At 40.5% G+C, this 24,977-nt stretch overlaps 1 protein-coding gene across 1 annotated transcript in view; it reads right to left on the bottom strand.

The window, feature by feature from the left end:
* LOC115606023 (cytosolic phospholipase A2 epsilon-like) overlaps positions 1 to 20,943 on the bottom strand; it is a 40,542-nt gene extending 19,599 nt beyond the window's left edge. Inside the window, exons 1-5 of the mRNA XM_030481252.1 lie at positions 20,932 to 20,943; positions 16,490 to 16,591; positions 16,064 to 16,150; positions 15,371 to 15,373; positions 9,719 to 9,791 (exon numbers count right to left, since the gene is read on the bottom strand). Of these exons, the coding sequence (XP_030337112.1) occupies positions 9,719 to 9,791; positions 15,371 to 15,373; positions 16,064 to 16,150; positions 16,490 to 16,591; positions 20,932 to 20,943 (277 nt within the window). The remainder of the gene's footprint in view (positions 1 to 9,718; positions 9,792 to 15,370; positions 15,374 to 16,063; positions 16,151 to 16,489; positions 16,592 to 20,931) is intronic.
* Positions 20,944 to 24,977: the final 4,034 nt, after the last annotated feature.

Below are 24,977 nucleotides of genomic sequence, written 5' to 3' on the forward strand. Positions count from 1 at the left end.
AGATGGACAGCTCTTTCTGATAGACATTGGCCAAACCAAGAAGATAGAAATCACAGAGCTGGATGAAATTAATCTGTTGTTTATCACAATACTATTTTTAATAAGCAGTGTATTCAAATAACTGTGCAAAATCCTACACATTATTTTAGAGTCCTAGCCAGTGGATAGAACAATATGTTTATCCAGGAGTCTTAAATTGCTCTTTATCAACATAGTTTCAGCTCTCTGCATATTTGGCAGGAGGAGAAACTGTGACCAATGCAGGGAGAGAGTGAGCCTCAGACCCTGAAAGAGATTGGGCGTAAATAGCTCTGTGGCAATTTAGCTTTGTGAGAAATCTTTAAAGAACTGGGTTTGAGTCTGATTCAGATAATAGATGTCTGGCATACCTGGTTATTAACCCTTCGCAATGGAAAATTAATTATTTCAGCTACCTAGAGCATTGTCTCCTTAGGTGGGGCAGGAGGGGAGAAGCCTAGTAGCAGTGCAATTGCTTTTCTGCAGAAGGTCTTTAGGTAGCTGGAGCCTTTTCCTGGTGTTTGCTGATGCCTGAAAGACCTGGAAACTATTTCTTACTCCACATCTCTTCCCAGGAAAAATGAAATGGCAGAAAGGATTTAGATCTTGTGGAAGAAGGGAGTAAGCCTGTGCTTACTATAAGGGGTCATCTCCAATGGGTCATGAACCAAGCAAACACCAAAGAGATTCTAAAACCTTGGACAGGAACTTCTCCAGAGACAACTAGAAGGCCTGATCCATCCTGTTGTGTAAACACAGGCTTTGGTGAGAGACGTGGAGAATGGGGGAAGTGTGGTCCCATGGCAGTCACTAGACATAACTATTTCATGAGCAGAAAGACAAACACTATCTGTAAGTATGGCACAGATATTGAGTCAGTTCCTCAAGGTTAAAAGAGAACTTGCCCAGGTGTCTTTGCTCAGATATATTGCTTTAGGATATTTTGCCTAAATATGAGGTGTTGCCTGAAATCCAGAGGCCTTGTGACTGGGACATCCCCGGAGGATGATGCCTGTCAGGCAGGAAGATTCCCAGGTAACTCTTCATTCCGAATTTGAAGGAATTTCTTGACACTGCTTGCAGTTTTCCCTCACGAAGGATGGAGGTTGAATTTCTGTCTTTGAAATTAGTTCCACAGATTTTTACATAGTCAAAGTGACAGGATAATGTATTGACTTTAGCAATTACCAGTGTAATATTTAATTTACAAGGTGCTGGAGTGCTGTGATTACCACATATATAACTGAAATATCTCTCCTCACTGTGCTGATGGCCTGCCTAGCTGTGACATCCTGATAAATAGTATCATTGCCTCTGATCTACAGTTTCTCAAGAGCACATAGGAATCCTGTACAAAAGCCAAGAACCAAATGTGGCTTCAGGCCATCTAGACCATCCCTCCTCTCATTAAGCGCTTATCACTGCTGATCTCAAGTGTTCCAAAAACATGAGTCCAACGTTCCCAAAATTGCCAAAGTCACTGATATGGGATATACTTCGGAGATGTTAACCTCATCTGAGACATAATTTCTCTTCTTTTTGGTTTCTGGTCATTGTAGGGTGCAGGAAGGACACGTTTCTATATTTTTGCTGTAGTTTCAAAGGTTAATTATTTTCCTTTATTCTTCTGAATGAAAACCAAAATGCTCTGTCCTTTCTTAAATTTCAGCTTTCAATCACACAGTGTATAAAACAAGACTTGTGCTAGACCTGACAAACCTGGTAGTGCTAAAACTCAGAGCCAAGCATGAAAAAACTGCTGCAGCATTTATGAATGACTTTTGTTACTGTTTTATCTGGAATTTGCTGATATGCTGGAGTGTTTTCTTTGACAAAGCATTTTCACGAGTCTACTTTCTAAAAAATATTTTTCCATGTGTGTTGCTTTCATAAATATTTACTTAAAATAAGCTATTGACAATTCTTTGTCAAACTGACAAAGCACAGGCTAAACAGTGAGGTGGATTAAAAACTGGCAGAACTGCCAGGCTCAAAGCACCTTGATCAGCAGCACTAAGTCCAGCTGGAGACCAGTCACTAGTGGTGTACCCTGGGTGCTGATACTGGGGCCAATGCTGTTCAACATCTTTATTAGTAATGCAGGTGATGGGACAGAGCGCACCTTCAGCAAATGTGCAAGTGGTGCAGAATTGGGAGGAGTGGTTGGCACACCAGATGGCTGTGCTGCCATTCAGAGGGGCCTGGACAGACTGAAGAACTGGGCCAACATGAGCCTTATGAAGTTCAGCAGGGAAAATGCAAAGACCTGCACATGAGGAGGAATAACCCCAGGCACCAGGACAGGCTGGGGGCTGACTGGCTGGAAAGCAGCACCACAGAGAAAGACCTGTGTATTTTGGTGGACAGTAGGTTCAACATGAGCCAGCAATGTGCCCTTGTGGCAAACAAGGACATCAGCTTCCTGGGATGCATAGGGAAGTGTTGCCAGCAGGTGTAGGCAATTCTCTCTACTCTGCACTGGTAAGGCCACTGTATTCCCCAGTACAAAAGAGGTAAGGATGTACTGGAGCAAATCTAACAAGAGTCCACAAAGAAGATGGAGGGATCAGAGCATCTGCCGTATGGGGAGAAACTGAGAGAGCTGGGACTTTTCAGCCTGAAGCAGGGAAGGCTCAGGAGTAACTTATCAATATATGTAAAAACTTCATTGGTGGCAGGTGAGAGGGAAATAAAGAAGTCTCTTCCCAAAGGTGCCCAGCATAAAGTAAGAGGCACTGGACAAAAACCAAAACACAGGAAATCCCATATAAACATAAGGAAAAACTTTTTTTACTGTGGTCAAACACCGACAGAGGTTTCCCAGAAAGGTTATGAAGTCTCTATCCTTGGAGATGTTCAAAACCCAACTGCACATGGCTCTAGCAACCTGTTGTAGCCGACTCTGCTTTGGGCAAGAGGCTGGCCGAGATGATCTCCAGAGGTGCCTTCACACCTCAGCACTCTGTGTGATTCTACAATATCAAGGCTAGTTGGTCACAGACAAATTACATGTAATTGTTAGTAACTGCTGAGTGCAAATTTGACCTTGAAGAGGAGGTGAGGTGAAAACACTGGGGCAAAGCACATTCTCTTCCCATGGAGAAAGCGGACTATGCCATACCTATTTTTGCCACAATTCATCTAAATTGCCTACTGATGGGGAGAGATTATTGTTTCCCATTAAATTGATGTGATTTTCAGTTTTCCTTGAATTTTACAGACAGTATCAGCTGTTGCCCATGCTGTGAGTCTAACTGAGCTTATGCATTTCTGTAGAAGTGGCAGTTCACTTGAAGCGAGGCTAAGCTGTGAGGTGAGCAGTGGGACAAATGAAAAATAACAGTATAGTCAGATGTCTGATGAATACTATGAAGACTACGGTATCCTCATTACATGGGAGCACTTGAAATTACTAAACAGCTTTTTTTTTTTTTTTGCTCCCTCTTATCCCTGAAAAAGATGTACAAGAGAGCTACTGAAAATTTTGCAATTTATTTATTGCTACCTGGGAGCTAATACAAAAAATATTTGCATTTTCTTCATGCTCTAATTTTAATGCAGTTGCTGAGCATTATTAGCAATTTCATGCCGTGCCATGCCCTTACTTCAGTGCATGTGTTGCAACTTCATATCCTGATGACATAGTGTCACCCCATGTTGATGCTGAGACATCTGAACTCACAGTCTATTTGGAAGTCAGCATTAAGTGACCCTGACATCCACTCCCGATTTTTAAAACAACTTCTGATTCAATTTCATTTGTGTGTTGATGGGGCTGTTTCTCATCTTTATCTTCAAGCTAACTACAGGCTAAAAGTTCAGGATGGAACCAAGGAGTTCAGAACTGCAGCCAGCTGTTTGGTGTTCCATGAGAGTCCTCTGATGTGTCTGAAATGAATTAGCACTTGCTAAAATCATTCATCTCCACCACAACAAGAATTACAGCACTGAAAACCAAAGCATATAAGCAAAACTAGTTTTATAAGAATAATGAATGCAAACCATAAAATCCCATCTGTCCTGTTACTGCATTTCGTAATACCAAAAATAGAAGAAGAATTTTCTCCTAGTGAATTCCTCTCCACCTGCACAGACAGGTTCCCCTTGAATCCCAGTTTATTACAGTTCATCTAAAAGGAGGAGGAGAGGCACTCCCATTTCTCAATCATCAGACAGGGTCTCCAGGGGCATTTTCCCCTCACCATACTCTTTGCATAGAATGATGCAAACAAAATTAAGACGTTACCTCCAACTGCTGGCTATCCAAGAGCTGATTTGAACTGAACTCAGTCCTCTATGAGTATTTAGATGCAACATCATTTGTAAACTTCATAATATGCTCTGTAGCTTGCTTATGGAAATAAAAGCTCATAGGTCTACCATGCCTAACCACCCTGTCCAGCCCTTTAACTCAAGTGGCAAAGTAGGATTTACTCCCTGGAGCACAGATTCAGTGGGTGCAGTTCCTGCTACTGCAGTTAGAGACACATTTTCACACCCTGGGTCACCTCTCCCTAGTGCACCATGGCAATGCTTGCGTTCTTGAAATAGGGACATGAGCATCACCTGCACTAGGTCTGTTCTTCTTAATTTGCTTGCATTTACTTTCCATAGCAAAAATAACCCCTGATGTCTCTGGAGAACTACTTTGATTTGCAACAACTCCAAGTGTCACACTAGAACTGATTCATTTCTTCCAAATGGATAAGAGTTTCCATAAAATAATTTCATAATCTGGGAGAGAAAAAAAGGCTCCGAAATCCTCTTTTATGAACATGCAAGGTCTTTCCTCATCCAAAGCTTAAAAACAAAAGGAAGATCCAAAACCAAAAGGAACAGTGTGAGTGTTCTGACCCTCCCAGCTAAAAACAACAGGTATACTTCCACAGCTGAGACAGCTTCCACATGCACCTGATCTCTATAGTTAGAATATACCTGATAAGCATAGTCACATTCCAATTCCCTCCATGTTTTGCCTTGTCCTGCCTGAGCTCTGATAGCTCCATCACAGGGATCCCCCTACTCACAGCCTCTTGAACTGGCAGGACAACACCTATCAGAGAAGTTATCTCTGGGAAGAAAAGCAACTGTCAGCCTGAAACTCATTCCAAGTAACATCTCACTGGACACACAGCTCAAGTTCACCTCTGCAGTCCAGGCAGAGTGTTGCAAACACCCAGCACCACTGAGGCTGAGCATGTCAAGCCAGATCTGACACCCACCCTCTTCACCCCTGCTGCATTAATGAGCCCAGCCATGGTCTCCACAACAAAGATCAGCTCTTGACGTATGGTATCAGCTGGTACACGCATGGGCTGCCATGGTTTCAAGGAGCAGTCTGTCACAGAGACCTCTTTACTCAGGTCTTTAGGCTTATGCGAAAGCCAGCAGAGTCTGAGAGAGTTTTGTTCTTTCACATTGTACCAAACTGCTTCAGGGAGGGCCACATCGCTGCAGGTCTTTGTCACCAGCATTGCCTGAGGACCTGGGAGAGGTCTGCTTCCAATCAGGGTGACTCAGAGCAATTCCCCTCTCTTGGTTTGGGCTTCAGGCTTGCCAGATGAGGCAGCTCCCCTCACTGGTTGCCTATATGGCCATAGGAACAGGGTAACAGCGTCAGGTCCAGCTGTAGGCTTTAGGGTCTGCCATAAATTAGTAAGTAAATGCTAATGATGATGAAAGTGGGCCAGACTGGAAGCTTGGTGCATCTCTGTCTGGCCACCCAATAGCCCATTTATTTAATGAGAGCAGGTGGAAGGCGTTGGAGAGCCTGTGCCACCACAATCCTCTCCCAGTGCCCGTCTCCTTTCTCATCCTTTTGGGAAACAGAGTCACTGGAATGGATATTAGCAGTGCAGAGGAGCTAATACATCGTTTCCTCTGCCACCTCATCCTGGCCAGATATTCCTCCTACACAAGGGGAATTCTCTAGGAGAAGTGATGCCATTAATAGAGTCAGGAAACATGAACACACCAGTCAAGTCATTCTTTTACCCAAGGTTGTCTACAGTCTGGGTCTGAGAAGGGGAATACCACTGCAAAGCAGGAGCCAGACTCTAAGAGTCCCACACACTTCACTGGAATTGATTCCTTTCTAGACACCCCACCACGTCCTCAGCTTAAATTCGTATGAGTGTTGGAGCCTGGTGATGACACTCAGCATCCGCAGGGCAGCAGGATGGGTATAAGTGATCTTATCTAGGTGCCCTCTTCTCTAATGCTCACAATGAGATCAGGGAGTGTCAGAAATATGTGTTTGAGTCTGACCTGTGATTAGAAATTGGCATAAAGGTCAGTTAAGAATACAGTGGAAACTAATTATCTCAGGTCTGTCAAGAGCATTTGCATGATAAGACAAGATAGAAACCAGTTATATGAAGTTCAAAGCTAATGTCAGGATTGAACGTTACATAAGTGTAGAGGAGCCCACGAAAGTGGTGGAGTGACAGTATGTATATGAAAAGGACTAATTGATCCATTGAGAAAGAGTGGGGTGGCTTCTTTTTGCTTTAATGTTTTTCTTTGTGTGAAAACAGGTGCAACCATTGCCAAGCTCCACCAGCATGTGTTTGTCTACAAGTAAAGGTGTAACATCAGATTTCAGGATAAGCTGGGACTCCGTCCCAGGCTTGTGAAACACACATCCCACAGATCTTGAGGTGCATGTTTAAAAAACAACCAGTGCACACAATAAGAAGGAATGTCAGTAGAAGCACATAGAAAGCTGCATTCTCTGAAGCCAAGATTTGGCCAGCAAGTTAAGGAAAACTATAGAAGCTCTATGGCCAAAGGACCTGGTGTTGCACTTGCAACAAACAGAGGCATAAAAATCAAGTCATGGAAGTTGCTGCACTTGGTTGGAAAGGTGGCTTGTTCCTCGATTTGATTCTTGGAAGATGAAAATCTAGGGAAAACTGAATTGGGTTATCACAAAAGTTATCAGCATTCCACTGATATCTCACAGTTGGATAGCACCTGTATCGGCTGCTTGTAATCACTTTTCCAGGGGAAAAGGTTGTATTGCTGAGACAAGGCTAGGTGAACATCATTTTCTAATTCTCATCAGCACACATTTGCATTTTAGCTTTCTGATATTTCAAACACTTTCAAATGTTAAAAACAAAACATTAAGCTTAAATGACATCAGTACCAGAGCAAAATCAAACACTTAAAAATCATATCTTTCTGCATTGTGCTGAAGTATTTAAATCACATGGTATCACATTATTTTTCCTGGAAGACTCTGTCTTCTTAGAGAGCACAGGCAGGTTGTTGCTCAGTCAACAAAGAGCTATCTAATATTTCTTTATCTTGTTCAACAGCATGCTGGTTTACATTATGGCATGACATCCTTAAGAAACAGGCCCAAAGTCACAGAGTACCTGGGGAATTACCGCCAGAAAGGAGAGAAAAACATCCTTTTCTTCACCTGCTGGACCTCAAATCTTGTTTACTGGTAACTAGGAAATGAATCTGAAGCACTTCTCACTGTTTCTAGGACTTACCTCACATCTTAAGTTAGGATCCCTCTACACATAATAAAAGATAACTCTTTTCAAAACAAGCAGATTATCTAAAGAGACAAGAGGCAGAAAATGTGCAGAAAATATTCTGTTACCCATGTTTTATAAACAGAGCAACAGAGGCACAGAGCATTTGGTTGGGTTGCCTAAACTTAAACAAATCTGTTGGCAGAGCTAAGAACTGAGCCCACACATCTTGATCTCTACTCAAGAGATGTGCATTTTGGTCATAATTGGAATTTTCTAAATGCCTGCATCTCATTGTGCAAACTTCTCTGAAACCCCACTGCCCTCAGGATGGAGGACAAGGTCACAACAGTAACACTGTTTTCTGAGAATGCAGCATAATTTTACTTTGTGCAATCCCTTTGCATAAGCCAGTGAATCATGGCTGTTATCTTGTCATTCAATTTCCATTCTAGATCAAAGGTGATACTAAAATAAATTAAATAAGCACTTCAAAGGAAGGTGAGGTCTTGCACATATATGCAATGTTTCATAGCTGTCAAAACAAATGAAAATTTATTTGACCTTCTTTGCTATCCTATGATACTTCTCTCTGCAACCCAGTATTACAGACCATGTGAACTGAACACTTCTCTCTGTTTGGTTGGAAAACTGACAATGGTGACATCTATGTTCTTGAAACACCAAAGTGAGCAGAATACAAAGAGATGGTGAGAAAATTCATTTCTAGGACATTGTTCCATTAGAAGATGAAGACAAAAACAAATGGTAGTGTTTGGGGTGAAAACGTTGCCATCTCCAAATTATCCAGTGGAAGTCAAGTAGTGCTCACTTAAGAGAACGAGAAGGTATCCTGCCATGTCCTTAGTCTTCCTCAAAGTCTGTCTGATGACTTTCTTCCTCATAGAATGATGGACCTTTAGAGCTGGTGTGTATCAGGATCCATTCTACCTGTCTCCTAGTGAGGAGTCTAATCCAAACCAGTCTTCTGAAGCAAAGCTGTTAGGGTTTCCAGGCCAAAGTAATCCTGAGCAGATTTGCCAGTTTACCAGCAGCATGGGGTACCTTATCTTATTTCTTTGGAAATGTTGTGTCAGGGATATTGTCTGATTTTCTAACTTCAAGGAGCATATGAGGACAATCTGAGAGAGTCCTTGGCATGTGATGTGCAGCCATTTCCTCTGACAGCTTTGATAAAACTACCACATTTTGGAGTACCATAGCAAAAGAATTGACACTTGCTCTGTGCAAATAGCAATTGTAGATGACTTTTCAGTCTGATGGATCCTTTGGTTGCACTAAAAATATTAACAAGTGGGAAGACAGAGGAGTGAGGTAACATGTTATGAGAGATGTTGGGCAGTGGAGAGGCTGTGGTGTTTGCGAAGGCTAAACTTCAGCATGATCTCCCAAAGAGGAAAGAAAATGCACAGCAAGAGAAGGAAGAAGAGTATTGTAAAAATATGTAAAACCGTAGTTATTAGTGACATGCCAAGTTCATGAGGCACATGTAGTAAGATCAGGAGAAAATTCTCCATAGAGAAACCACTGTGAAAGTGGAGCACCAGGTAAGGATTGGCTAAAATATTACGCATTCTCAGAACACTTTGCATGTAGGCTGTGCTCTGTACTCCAGCCCCCAAAAGATTTCTGTTATACATCTTTTGGGGAGAGCAAGAGTGAGAAACATCCATAACAATGTGGCTGATGTCTTGGTGCTCAGAACATGTACATTATATACCTCATTGAACTTCTCAGATGTGGTAGGGCTCTTTAGAGCAAAGAATAAAGAGCAACTGATGCATAAGGATTTCAGATCTGTATTCTATATATTTGTTATAGACATGGGATATAAACATCTGGGTATTAAAACTGGTGTTAAGGTATTTTCACAGGTCTGAGCCAACTCGTCACATAAGTAACGTATAATTCTGTGCTTTGCTGACTGATTAAAGTCTTAAAGGTTTAGTCAATGCCTACCTGGCATTGACCTATTACTGAATGCTTAAAACAAAAAAAAGAAAATAACCAAATCAAGAAATCTCTGAGATTGTATCTATTCTAAATAGATATTCAAGGGCTGAAATTGGCTTTGATTGTGATTTCTTAGCTAGTGTGACTTCAGTGTTTTACGTTTGTGCAGCAGCTCACAGGGGCTGATATAGTAATCTGAGAACTGTGTAACATCAGTAAGAAAATCTGGTACTTACAAAAATCTGCCTGATGAGCATTTGTCAACTTTATGATTCTTACAGTGAGCAGGGAGTAAGGTGACATTTCTTCCTGTTGAAAAAAATAACAAAGGAGATGTGCTTTAAAGTTTGGGATACATGTATTTAGAGTTAATGACAACTGAACACTGAAAATCACCCAGGTTCTGCTGAAGCCACCTCTTCCAGTTGGCATCACAGCAAAAATACAATAGGCAGCAAACTGACTTTCTCCACAAACTTCATCACCTCCTGAAGTCTGCAGTCATCTAAGCATACAAACAGAAGGCGTAGAAGAAGAGGATGAATAAGAAAGTGTAAATAAGCAGAGAAAGTTCAGCTAGCCAGCTACATTAATTCATACATGTGGTCACCAGCATCCAATATGACAACACAGAATTCAATGAATCCACAAATCAGAGATGCTCCAATTTTGGTGGACTATTGACCAACAGCCTGTGTTGTGCTATAGGAAGAATTAAGGCCTATACTAAAGTTTCTACTTTCAACACAATTTTTGGATAAGTGAAGAGAAAGGGGGGGGACACAAATCAAAAAAAAAAAAAAAAAAAGAAAAAGAGAGAGATCTTTTAATGTTTTCTCACTAGTTTTTAAAGAAATTATTTTCATAATGTAGAGGTGCCTAAGGATGTGTGTTAGCACCTTAGGGAATGTCTCAGGCCACCAAGGCGATACACAGCTTTAGACAAACACTCCTACCTTGCTTTGAGCAAACAGAAGTTTTCTTTACCAAATATAGTTTTACTACTCCATGTCTATCAATCAGATAACCAAGTACACGGTTTTGATTACATTCCATCTTAAATAAGGCTATCACCAATTCCTTGTTGAAGATGCCAAGCCTGACCAACTGGGTCTGTAAAAGTTGGGCCAATCACATGTGTTTTAGGGATTTTACATCTTCAGAGAACATGTCCATCGTGTCCATTAGCAGCAGCTAGAGCAACTAGGGTATCAGCAAAAGATGCAGGAAATAATAGGCAAAACTTACTGTGGCTACAGCACAGATGGCTATCTTGATTCCCTGACTGTGGGAACGGTCGTGGGAATTTTATCAAAATATCTGAAGTTTATAGAAAGGAAACAGTTGCACCATGGTTGTACACAAAAGACTCACTGAAAAGGGTGAACGAGGACTGAGGATGCTACCTGTATCGTAGTCTAGGAACTGAAGCAGAAGGAGAAATTTCAGACTGTACGGAGTAATAAGTTCCCAAGTTGATGTATGATTATAGTGGGAATAGGTCTCATTAGACAGGTGGGGTAACACGATAAGACTGCAACAAATGTCAGAGAACAAGGCTTTGCACAGGAAAGAAAATATTCTTGCGAACTCTGTCAAATCCTGAAGCCTGACTGCTATTACTACATGAAGAGCATTAATCTGCATGCATATGTGCTATCAGCAGATTCTGAATTGGGTATCTCCTGTAAGAGGGGAAGATATAAATAGTATAACATATATTAAAAAGTTACCTTGAGATAATCAGGTAATGGAATAGGGATTTTTTTAAGGACTTCTGAGCAAAGCACCAATAAATGCAAAATGTTATGGCATTAAAATGAGGTAGATTTGGGAATAGGGAGTGTTTGCAGTTCTAATAGCAAGGATCTGTGGAAAAACGGCCAAACTAATCATGATGATACTTGCAGATTTGCAGAAAGATATTCAGCCAAATAATACTGAAGGCACAGTACATATCATGGTCAAGCAGTAGTTGACCACTTCAGTGACATGAAGTCCTGATGGTAGTCACTGATATTCAGGAAGAGCTCAAGGAGGAGCTGAGGTAATGGCAGAAGGCAAATAGATTAGTAATTCTTTGTAAAGTCATCTCACAAAACAATAACAAAAGGCAGCCGAAGTAAGAAGCTGTTGTGAAAGCCAATGACCAAAAGCTTAAAAAGATTGTCTGAAGTAAAAATGGAGGAATGCTGGTGAAAGATGATGAAATAATTAGGAGATGTTATCTATTTTCTGAGAAACTTTGACTAAAATAACAGGAGAAACTATCAAGTGAAATGAGAAAAAGCACATTCACAGGTGCTGCTACTGTGGCAACAGTCAGACTGCTAAAAATGTCAAAGTATAAGAAATCAGTGAGACAAGACAGTACATCAGCTGAATCACATAAAGCATTAGACCACGGGGAATTTATCATGGCAAAATATAGCTTAACCTCCAAATAATTTTGATCTCTATGAGGATGAAAGACACGGAGGTCATAAAAGGAATTTGCAAAATATTGCAGTAATTCTCAAGCTATGAGCTTACCCAATGAAATGGCAAGAATGGATTTATTGGGGGGGGGGGGGGGGGGGGGGAGGGAGGAAGAGTATTAAATAAAAGTTAACCAGTGCCTAAAATAACCATAAAGCTTTGCCCATGAGCTCAAGGTTACAACCAGGAATCATAATGTCAGAATGTTTCCAGTAAATTGACTAGTTAAAATGCTAATACTTCTTGCTGTAAGGTACAGAAACAGCACACCCAAAACAAGAGGGCTTTTAAGGGCTGAGCAAATGCATTCTCCTTATCAGTCTACAAGAAGTAGATGATCTTGGCTTCTGGGTGGGTGTATTTCAAAACTGAATAGGAATTTAATCACTGCTGCTTGAAGTCATATGTAGGGCACAGGATATTTTACAGGGCTGTTTGTTCTAAACAGGGGAGGCAAGATCTCAGCATCATCAGATTCTGCGCTGAGCCAGCTCCACATTATTGTTTCACGTATTGCTGCTAGGCTATTACTTTTTCATCAGCAAGGAATAATTCTGTGTCGTCTTACCTCAATCTGTTTTGTTCTTAAAGAACAAGCACTCACTGGGTTTGCCCATCTTTCTATACCTTTTGCAAAAATAGTACTCAAATTATAGAAATACATAAAAACTTCAGCAGACATATTTCAGGAGAAATAAAGGAAAGAATTAAAAGAATATCATTTAGAGTTGGTGCTTTCTTAGCCGTCTTTAACGGCACCACCAGTCCTTCAGCCAGCATTTTGGAACATGCCCATTTAAAGATTGCCAGAGATGTATATGTACTTTTGAAGTAGTACAATGACAGAAACAGAAACAAGTGTGGGTTCTGCAAAGACACGTTTACGTCAAGCACTGGCTGTGTACATGTTCCCGAGTGCCATTGCAACAGACTAGAGCAGAGCTTACATGAAGAATGCAACACAAGAACCTCATACTTTGCATGCAAATGAAGACAAACTGATAAGAGAGTATGGGAAGGCTATATTAGGAAGGGGGAAAAAACCCCAATCAACCAACAAAACAATAGAACATAACATGTTTCCATGAAGAACAATAAGATACTACATAGATTAGATAGCGTCAAAGATTACACAAAGGTTCAAGCTCCTAACTTCATGTGGAATTATGGTGAGAAAGTGGATCGGGATATTTGGTGTCATATCAGATGGAAGATGACTTGGTGCAATTTAAATTTGAAGAGCTTGCCAAGGGAACAATAGGGCAGAGTACTTGATCAGCCATAATATACAGATTAGTAATTTGATTGAATGAGAAGCAAGAATTATTTCTCTCTTTGAGGAGGAGAGCACTGAAGTAGGTGCTGTGTAAGAGAAAAGCCAGTGAGCTGTGCATGGAAATTCTGCATCCAAGGAGAAAAATCTCGCCCTATTGCCTGAGAAATCTGAGTCCTGTGAGACAGCAAGTTACTGGCTATGTCAGCTAGGGCACACCTGGCACTCAGATATGGAACAAAGACCAGAAGAGAGAGAATGGAAAAAGAAATTCAAGGAATTAACAACGACGGAAAGAGCTAGCTATGTGTACCTCAGAGACGCATTCAGTAGGCGCACTTGGTGGCAGACAACATGCAGCCAGAAACTCTGAGCTTCCCTCAGCCTGAGCTTTGTTCCCTGTGTCTATTCATTGGGTCAGCATGGTTTATTAGCAAAATCTCTTCTGGTATTAGCCTGCCCCCAAGAACAATGATTACTTCAAATTTGAAGGAACAAGGGAAATGCTAGTTTTATCTCCATATTCTTAACATTTTTTCCAGTTACAAAAAGGTTTTTACAACATTCAAAACTAGACTGTACTCTGAACCCCCTCTCTCTCAGTGTAGCACTCAGATGGTCATATCACCCAAATTAAAGTCCTTCAGGAAAAAACCAATCTGTTCTAGAAAACACTTTCATCCCCTCCTTAAGGCATCAAAGGAGGAACAACATTGTGAGTACCATCATCATAATAATTTGAGACACCAATGCCTTTGAAAAGAACTGCTAACTATTAAGCAAATTATTAACTATAAAGCAGATTTTTGAGATGAAAGAAGACTTCTCCTTAGAGGAGACAGTTAATGAAAAATTAACTCATATAACACTTTTCTGGTAGCCAAATACCAGACCTGAAAATTCAAGGAACAAAATATCTTCTTATAACTGAAGCTCAAGTTCCTGGTGCCATCAATGAAACTCATGCGACTAATTGTCTTTTCCCTGTAGTCATCGTTTCATTGCATTAATACGTTGAACAGCAGCTAATAACTGGAAAGCATGTTGCTGATGACGATTACGATTTGTGTGACATTAAAAAAATTGTTAGTTTGGGGAGTTGGTAACGTATTCAACTATCCATGAGTGACTCCTCTTGCAGTCTTCTCTAACAAAGATATATCTGTGTATGCTGAACCTCTGAACTTATCCCTGTAACGACAGTGATGGTCAGGCTGAGCAGCCTCCCTTAAAGTCTTATTGTTATCCTGTCAAAGGTGACCTTACATGACACACTTAAATCACAGATACTTTAAGAGAGACAGGGCCCTGGTAAAGTCATGGCTTTTTTCTATTTTTGTGGCAAACCATTAAGGAATGTTCATCACTTTACATGTATCACTTACACAAATCAAAACCTGACTGAAATTCCCCTAGTTCTTCTCTGCTTTCTGATTTCATGTCTACCAGAATATTTTGGTGACCCTCCCCACCTATGTTACTACTAATCTTGAGCTGAGATTACTTCTGTGCTTCTTAGTTTCTTGCTCTTTGCATTAGTGTGTAGAAATTTTCAGCATGTTCACAGATGGGAAGTCAATAACTATTTTTTAAGCTGATAATTTGCCAAGAAAAATACCTTTTTTTCCCCCCATTTTTGTAAATAATGCATTATTATGTGTAGGACAATGGACTAATAAAAAATATCCAGCGATAAATCTTCTAGATTTACTGTAATTATGGGCTACCTTACAACTATTTATGATCTTCCTTTAGTATGCTTCATCTTTCCTGTATTTATGTGTAAGGCGCTAGAAGGCAAACTGTGAGCTCTAGCCTCCCTGAAACAGCTAAAGAAAGAGATGTTCTCTTGATGCTCCTATCCATTTTAAAATATGAAGGAGGTTTCACGAGGTTGCTGCATATTCCTAAAAATATAGCAGTGAAGCGTATTTGGCTTTGCACTGTAAGTAGGCAACACAGCTAAATTCCATGTGCAGACCTAGACATGTTTTTCTAAACTCAGCCCAGTGACTATTCAGTTTATCACACAGCTACACAAAGTCCTCTCAAACTGAAGCAAATACTTGGGCAAGTATTTGAGCATTAGTATTAAAGAAAGCTTTGCACTTATTTGCATGTTCTGGGACTCAAAGACCTGCTATAAGTATGTTATCCTTTATAACACCTCTCTATTAATGATTTTTCTCCTGCTGCAGATGGCAAGCCATAGCTTGCAAAAATCAAGGGAATTACTGAGAGCTGCCCAGGAAACCCAATGCCAGTAAGAGGCAGAAATTGGCCAGCTTGCACAACTCTGTGCTTTCAATGCCAATTTTCTGCCAAGCATGATTACAGAGGAGAGAACACATATTCAAAAGCCAGGAGTACAGTCAGCAAAGCAGGCATTTGTTCTGGAAACTAGTATTAATGATCAAATCGCAAAAGATTGCTGGCTACCATGCTCTGACTTTCCAACACTGGCAACATTCTCTATGCATGCTGGGCCAAAGCTCCATTAAAGTCAATAAAGATAGATAGCACTAAAAGCAGGCCGAAGTCAGTCCCATTTTAACAGTAAATTGAAAACATTTTCACTAAGGAATTTCTCTAAGGAATAAAACCATGAAAATATTACACTTTGTATAAATAGATAAAGGAATGGCATTAAAAAAATATGGAATGCTGATGTTCCACCTAAAGAAAATTTTCTTTCCTGAAATGTTCCTATTTCTAGATAAGCATGTGAACCTTTAATAACCATATGTGGGGAGAAATAAAAATAGATCCTACCCTTCTCAAAAAAATATTGGTTTAGTCCCACCAGTGTTTAGTTTGATGAAATTGGTACCTTAGCTTCAACGTCGCTTGGGGCTATGTAGTGCATCATCCATTTTCTTTCTTCATTTCCCAAAGGGCTTGATTTGCTGCTTGAATGCTGTTGAGGGAAGGAGAACAAGGGATGAAAAAGAGTGAAGACCAGTTTTTCTACTTATTTCAACTCCTCAGTGTAGAATTGCAATGTGGAATGAGCAATTTATACCTCCTCATTATTTGTGGTGGGTGAAATGAATGTGCCAGGAAAGTGGCAGCTGTTTCTGTGCTATATGGAAAGATACTGACTCCTGATTCTTGAAGATGCAAATAGCCAAGAAAGCAGAAGGACAATTTTTCTTAGACCTTTATGTCAAACAGGTAACAATGGATTCGACCTATTTATGGTCTGGGGACAAATCTGAGTCAAATACCCAGAGACTCCTGCCAGTTTTCCACTTACCTGAGGAAAGGCAGAGTTTGATGCCATTGAGATCGCTTCTGCATTAAAAGCAGGTGCTGCCAATGACAGCTGAGTATTAGGCTCCACAGTAGCCAGTGCCTCCTAAAAGAAATTTACAGCCTTGAAGAGTGTCAGAAGCTGCTGAGCAGGTGCTTTATTGCATTGAGTCAGAGCTCCACCCCTCCAGGATTTCTGAAGCAGGAAAATTTCCCACCCACATTACCTGTCCAAAGAGCACATCTGTTGTAATGTGTGGACCTTCCTATCTGCAGGTCTTGTGACTGATCAGAGTGTGCTGAGAGAGAGACATCAGATTGTTCCCACCTGGGGGCTCATGAAAATGTGTGAAAATAACAGCCATAACCTGACCAATGATCTGATAGAGATTGTCTGTGAGAGGTAACCTTACAGAGATAATCTAAAAATTACAGTAACAATAGCCTAATAGCTACCTATTGTCTCCATACAAAGACCCTGAATTCCACACACTATTGCCTCCATAATAAAATATAAAATAAAAAACCATGGGGATGATCATTAGAAGGAAGACATTTATGTATGAAGATATTAAGAACTCTTGTAAAGGAATATTTTCCTCTGAAAAGTGCCGTTGCATCATGATTTGTTCATACATGTTTGTTTTTACTGTAGTGTTCTACTTCAAAAGAAATGGAAGAAGGGAGAAATTTGGTAAGCAACATTTCTGCGCTCCCTAAAACACAAAGTATCACTTTTCCATTTGAAATGTTTTACTTATTTCTGGGCTTTACAGTCAATACATTATCCATCTTAACAAACTTAAATGGCATTCAAACATTTCACTTGGAAAAATCATGAAATATTTCAACGAACTAAAATAGTTTAATATTTTAAGGATTTTAACTCTCCATTCCCACCCAATTCAGACCTGTTATTTTCTGATGCAAACAACATTCAGATTTCTGAGCAACCTTATTCAAATCACCAGCCAGATGGGCATTACCAATAGATTATTGGAATTTAATGGACCGATCCTGTACATTTTATGACTTTTTCATCTAATGAGGATCTGCATATATTCAGCACACCTCCAGGAAGCTTGGTGATTAAATTTTCTAATCCATTATGCAAGCAGTGTTAGGCACACATACATTTGCCTTGAAAGTCCTCCCAAATGATTAAAAGTGGTGCTTATGAAAGGACTTTAGATTAAGAGGATGACAAAGCATGATGCTTCCTATTAGAGACCTGCAGAAGTATGAAATCACAGCCACTCTACCTGTGGCAATGAGTGTTGTACAAGGACCTTGGCTGACAGAAACTAGACACAAATCCGATCACTTCCAGCACTCTCATTACATACTTTTCTCATATACACAAAGGAATCAGTAAGAAAAGCTGGTCTTCCAAGGAAAACAGGTCTTTACATACAGTATTCCATCCTTGCAAAAGTTTGATTTGAAGGTTTGTTATTAACTTCCTTTCCCACCTTTATCATATCAAAACTTTTTGATGGAACAGGAACTGTTTGACTGAAACCAGAATTAGATAAACTACAGCAATAGGAAAAGGATAGTCACAAGCCTCTCCCACTCTTTGGCCAATGCTTTGCTTGATACGAACACTCGCACTTCTGTAAAAGTGGTGACCAGAAACAGTTTAGAAAAAAGTAACTGTACAGACAAAACCACACACATTTTCTATTTCTTCTACTACAGCCTATAGGTATCCTTGATCGAAGTGCCTAGAAGAGGTGTGGTACCACAACAGGAGAATGAGAACGTTAGCTACAATTTCATTGTAATTGAGCCCCACAAAGGTTATCTGCTCCAGGTCTTGTTTCTGTGATGTATAGAAGCTAATGGGTGTGAGGTTTTTGCATGCAAGCCAGTTTTCGTTTACGTGTGTCATATTGCACCTTTGGTTTTAAGACAAAAGGAAATGAGGTGGGGGAAGAAGTCTCTAGCATTCCTTAGGAAGATGACTAAGAGGTGCTTGTTGCCTAACAACTAACTCTTCTTTCCTGACTCAAGCCTTCCTGATATGAAATACCTGTTCTTTAAGCTCAAGTCAGAGGCAGCCAAAGGTAAACTTTGATTCAAAGCTGACACTAGTATTGAATTTCCTAAATCAGTTCAAATTGCTTATTGCAATGAAGCACTATTCCTTTTGAGACAAACATGGCATTTTCACAAGGCATGCACTTGGATAGGCTTAGCCTCACCTAAATTAAGTCATCTAAAAGTTGCACTTCTAGTCAAAGCCAGTTCCCTGTGTTCCCTGTTACTGAACAGAGGAAAAAGTAAGGGTGGCAACTGCAGGTAGTGACTAAGCCCCTCTATATTGGATTCTTCTGGAGAAGCCTAAATGTCCAGGTCATGCTTGACATCGAAGTTCTGAATGGCTGAAGGTAGATGAGGTGAATCCCACCCTGAGTAATCAGTATATTCTCTTTAATCACTTGTTTCCAAAGTTACTTACACTGAGGGAACCTGATATTGAGGAACTTGGTTGTGTTGTTAACACGTGATTCACCCTGTTGCAACGTGAAGCTGAAAAACACCCTTAGGCAAAAGCTCTATTAGCATACAAATGAAAAATCCTCTCATGGATTCATTCAAATGAAATAACAAAGAAGGGGTTTTGGGGTAACCAGGGTGGCGAAGAATGCAAAATGCAATGCTGCAAGTACCAGAATGAGCACAAACTTCCTGCCATATTCCAGTTTGGGATCATCTAAGTGATCATGAATGGGACCACTTGATTTCGAATGCTGTTCATAAAGTACAGGTTGTGCAGTAATAGCTCATGCCCAGGTATGTTAAAGGAGAAATATGAAGTTGAGTTTTCTGTGAAACCCCAGGCTGCAATCTGTGGAAGTTCAGCAGCTGCATCCATGCATAAGCATCCAAGACACGTTTGGGACAAATGGGGAATGTCAGAGGGAAGAACAAAGAGGAGAGGACTTCTACATCTGAATGCACTCCTGACTTGTGTGGCAGAGGCACAGAAAATGACACATTTAGTGCAGCTCAAGGGGCAGAAAAACTATACTGGAACACACTTAGATACCCACAGTTATGGAAGTTTTGGAGTCTGTCTGTAAACTGGTGAGTTACTGGTGAGATGAAGATCACCCAAAGTTGCTCTGCCTTGAACTGTTTATCATTTGAGGCATTTTTCTGTGATATTGTTTTGGTTTTCCTGCCTAATCTGATGGTGTGTAAGACTACAATCAACACGATCTAAAAGTACAACCAATAACTGGTCTAGGTCAATCTTAACATTAATTCTCAAAGGCATGGGTTGGATCATTGTTGATTACTCAAAGATTTTTTAAAATGACAGGTAAAGACAAATAAAAGATCGGCTAGATCATGCACTTTCTTTTGACTTTTCTTGATCATTCTTGATGATAACCCTCTTCAGCCTCTTTCCCAACCTTTCTAGCTCTTCTGAAGCCTACAGACTTTCCTTTATTTCTCATCCCTATATCGCAGGCTTTTTTCATATCATGCCCCAGCAATGCCATCAGCTCCTCTTGCTTCAGCACATCTTCCCCTCAGATTTCCCAGACCACCTTTCTGAACATCGGAGAAACGGAGGATACAGATTCCCAAAAAGTCTTCCCGATTTGCTCCTGATTAGTACCTTTACTAGAAACAGCCATTTCTACTCCCCAGGGATACAAGAAGATGCAGCTAATGTGACTCATAGCAGTATGATGATTCAGGCATATTAAAAATACCAATATATGGTGGCCTATCTGAATAAAAGCAAAAATGTTCAAGTTCATGTCAGAAACTGAGAGGTCATAGCAATCCTCATGGCAGTAATGCCAAATATCAATCGCAAGAACCAGGCTTTAGTATTGCAATGGCTGTGCAACTTTGCCTGATACACATCATTGCTGCTGGTGATCCATATGCCCTTTATTTTAAGAAGATAAATATATTGACCATCATGAGAAAGGTATATATGTATTTATCTGCAATTCAAATATAAACACATTAGGACATAAAAAGCGAAACGGCTAGAGAAAATTTAGACAATAAAGTTAGATAAGCAGAAAAGGGGATGTTTCTGTCCACCAGGAATATTATATTGCTTTTAGGAGGGCTGTGTGTGCTCCTCCCCATGTCAAATATGGAGTATAGATATTTGTTGTTACATATATATTAACATTACCCAAACTTAGAGTAAAGTTAAATTCAGAAAATATTTCAGAAACAGTTCAAAAAGTAGTTAACATCCCAGGCAAATACTGAGAGTAGCTCAGGTTTGCAAGGTTATTTGGTCTGGTTATTCTTACATAGAACATAACTTCTCTTCTGATAGATTTGACTTGTAGCAGACCTGTGCATGTGCATAAATGCAATACCTTGTTATTACTGAGCATATACATAAAGTTCTTAAAGTAGTCTTTATGTACAGCATGCCCTGCATAGGATCCTAGTTCTTACCAGCATCACCATAGTCTCCCACCAAACACTGAAAAACATTGGGGGTTATTACAGCAACTTCTCCTGTAATATCTGTATTTTCAACTGTAGTAAGTTTATGGTATATTGGTATTTGAATAAAATCAGCAAGGGCTGGGGGGTTATGCCTTTGAGTTTCCTTTTCTTGTTCAACATACGGGACATGATATAGAATCATAGAATTGTAGAATAGTTAGGGCTGGAAAGGACCTTAAGATCATCTAGTTCCAAATCCCCTGCCATGGGCAGAGACACCTTACACCAAACCATGTGGCCCAAGGCTCTGTCCAACCTGGCTTTGAGCACCACCAGGGATGGAGCATTCACAACTTCCTTGGGCAACCCATTCCAGTGCCTCACCACCCTCACTGTAAAGAACTTCTCCCTTAGATCTAGTCTAAACTTCCCCTGTTTAAGTTTGAACCCATTACCCCTTGTCCTACCACTACAATCCTTAATGAAGAGTCCCTCCCCAGCATCCTTGTAGGCCCCCTTCAGATACTGGAAGGCTGCTCTGAGATCTCCACACAGCCTTCTCTTCGCTAGGCTGAACAGCCCCAACTTTCTCAGCCTGTCTTCATATGGGAGGTGCTCCAGCCCCCTGATCATCCTCGTGGCCCTCCTCTGGACTTGCTCCAACAGCTCCATGTCCTTTTTTATGTTGAGAACACCAGAACTGTACACAATACTCCAAGTGAGGTCTCATGAGATATGGTATCGTCAACTTTAAATTCCCAGTGTTCATTGCCGTTAACTCCAGGGATAAAGTACCTTGCAAGAATCTCATCCAGGCATAAAACTGTCGGTAACCAAAGTGCATTTGCTGACTATAGGGAGAGAAACTTGTTTTCCCGTGAGAGCTGTTATTTGAGAGTACCAGGCAGGATCAGGGGACCCAGTGCAGGTGACAGATTTTACCATTGATACTGGCAGTTCCTCAAAGCCTTCCCTGTTGCTAATCAGGATCCTTTTTACTTCCTCAGTGTAAAGGCAAGCAAGGCACCTTTCTGAGTGCATTGCCTTTTCAGCCAAGAGTGCCATAGCCAGAGTGTTTCAGCAGACACCAACAGACTGGTTTTCTCAACATGGCTCAGGTTTTGGTATGATGAAATTCCTAACTTATCTGCCATTTTCTATGTTAAAGAAGAGGACAGGACAGTCCCCTGTGAGACCAGAGCCCACATCTGATAAGTACTCTAAGAGAATGAAGACTCATTCTCCTAATTAGCTGAGAAGGACAGAAACAGCCAAGAGATTTGCCCTAAAAGACATAGCTCCCTTCTCCTCCACAGCCCAGGGCAGGCAGCTGCCTCCAGTGTGAGAGCCCTGGTGAGAAAACACAAGCTATGGGAAAGAAACATCCTTAGGGAAGGCTTACCCAACCAAGGAAAGGCTGCCAGGCACTGTGGGCATTTCCCATCCTGCTTGCAGGCTGAAGAGGAAGCATAGGATTAGGTGATGCACTTGCACCAGCTAATCTTGCAGTGCTGAGATTCCTGGTGCCTCTTTCTTGTGTGAGAAAGGCCTGGCTGTTGCAGAAGCTCTTGCATCCAGTATCTCTCCACATGTGCAGAAGCCGTTTTCCCATTGCCATGTTGACTTCAAGCTTTGTGACACATTGTGCAATCTAAAGAGGTGTGCATGGCAGTGTATCCTGACCTATATACAGAGTGTTGTCACTGGGAGGATGGAGTGACAGCCTTTGCAGGGCATATGTTAGGTCATTTAAGCAGTGCTTGACAAACTCTGTTGGGAGCCACACAGGCACCCCACTAACCTGCATTTTGTGCTGTTTGAGACTGAACTACCTCAACCACGCCTCATGCCAGCTGTTCATGGGATGTGGTCTCAGTGATGTTACGTGAGTGACTCCACATGGCTGCTAACAAAACAAAGCCTTTTTCAGGGAATCCCAAAAGGCTGCACAGTTGTCTGAGGAGCCAAGTGTGTGAGAATTTGGGACCGGTAGGCAAAAGAGTCCAACCATTGTTCCACGTGTTCCTGCTCAACAAAATACAAACCTGGGCAGGAATCTAGTGTGGCCACTTACTCACAAATGGCTGATCACAAAGATTAAACTATGCTAACAGCTCCATGTGGAAGGACTTTAAAGAAGTAATTGCAAAACATCTGAAGGAAGTGTTTCAGAAATGTGTAAGGAAAGAAACATTCTCCAGGAGATAGAGATAGGCAACTATGCAAGTACATCCTATTACATACTCATTGCAACATGATCCTGTGCTAAAACTTTCAGACATCAAAGACAAGCATGACTCTTAGGTCAGGCCAAGAAAACGCAGATTGAAGAAAGACAAATTTGTAGTGGCAAACATTGCTGAATATCCATTATAACAAGCGTAAGGGAGCCATATGTTACTACAGCATGTGGAAACCTGTCTAAGCACCTATTGCATGCAACTCTCACATGGTTTTAATACTTTGACCCTATGTGGTGGAATGACTGAAATCTACTTAATTAGATCACATTATACAGACATGACGTGAAAGGAAAATTAATTATTCCCTGTATTTCCCCAAGTCCAAGACAATGATAAGGTCAGACTAGTTGTTGGTAAAAAACATCTGTGATTGACAAAGAGAAATTCCTATTGCTTTGGAGGCTTAGCATTGCAGCTCCATATTAAAAAACAGTGGGAAAGGTCAGGGTGGGCTAAAAGATGTCTCTGGAGGCGTAACTGCCTGTTCTGCTGCAGTTGAGGAAATCTCAGTGGTATCAGCTATTCCAATAGCACAATTTTGGCTGAAAACCAAATTTATCACCTCTTTTACTTACAAAATATAGAAATAACATGTTATGTCCAAGGGTGACGATAGGAAACAAATATATACATATGTATATATGCAAATATAAAGGAAACGTATATGAAGAGATAACAAAAGCTATCAAAGGTCTATATTTATTACTTCACAGAGATAACAAAATAATTACTAACGATGCAGTGAAAGCAAGAATGCTAATAAAACGCTTGTGCTCTGTGTTGGGAAAGAAGAAACATGTTTCTTGGGTGCGTATTGTGAACTGCTTCACAACACGTATTAAGGCAGAACCAAGAGCATTCTTACCAATTAGTTCCAAAAAGCATAGTCTAGGAGGATTCTTGACTGTCTATGGTTCAGCTGTTTAACTCTTGGGATACTGTTGAACTGCAGAAAATTGAAAGACAGTGAATATTGTGCCAATTTTCAGAAGTAGCAAGAGAGATGTGATAAGGTGCCAGTAGATTGTTTACCTTAGCTGCCATTGCAATAGTGGGCATAATTAATTAAAAATCCATTATCTTCTATTACCACTCTTGACTCTCCTGCTATTCCTTAAACTGTGGGCTGATAGTCATACATATCAAATGCCCCATCATCCCTACTACTACTGAAGTAGTTGGTAACAATACCTATTTTAAGCCAAGATTTAGTTTCAAGTTACATACATTCTTCTCATTAATATTTCATATTCTTTGTGCAGCATTTGTTAACATACCCATGTTTATATGAAATACAAGTTTCAGCATACAAAGCAATTATACACTGAAAACGGCACTCCACCACAGAAGGGAGTGTTTTCCCTGAAGATGATTGATGCTGTCTAATTAGTTAAGCTTAGAAGAGTCATTAACTAATACAATTTGCTGTCTGGACAGCAGATGATTCCACCCAGTCAAATTGTGTGTGTGTGTTTATAAAAACCCCAGGGAGATTTGGAGTAAAAATGATGGCTGAAACCCTTTCTGTGAAGACAGAAATAAGGGGCCTACATGACTTGCATATGAACTGAATGCTTAGCTGTATGGTTTGGTAAACAGCTTAAGAACTCTATAGCTGGGAAAAAAACACGTCAGGAAAAAAAAACAGGACAGGAAAAAAGGACAGGAACCTGTTGGGACCTGATCTTAATAAAGATAGAATTTTGCCTTTTTTTTTTTTTTTTCTTTTTAATCTGTTTCTATTAAGCTTTGAAAAACTCATACTTCTATTTGGATTATACACAGAAATTCTTCTTTAATTTCCTTATC

The sequence above is a fragment of the Strigops habroptila genome, chromosome 4 (genome assembly GCF_004027225.2).
Source record: "Strigops habroptila isolate Jane chromosome 4, bStrHab1.2.pri, whole genome shotgun sequence".
In the NCBI taxonomy this organism is placed as follows: domain Eukaryota; kingdom Metazoa; phylum Chordata; class Aves; order Psittaciformes; family Psittacidae; genus Strigops; species Strigops habroptila.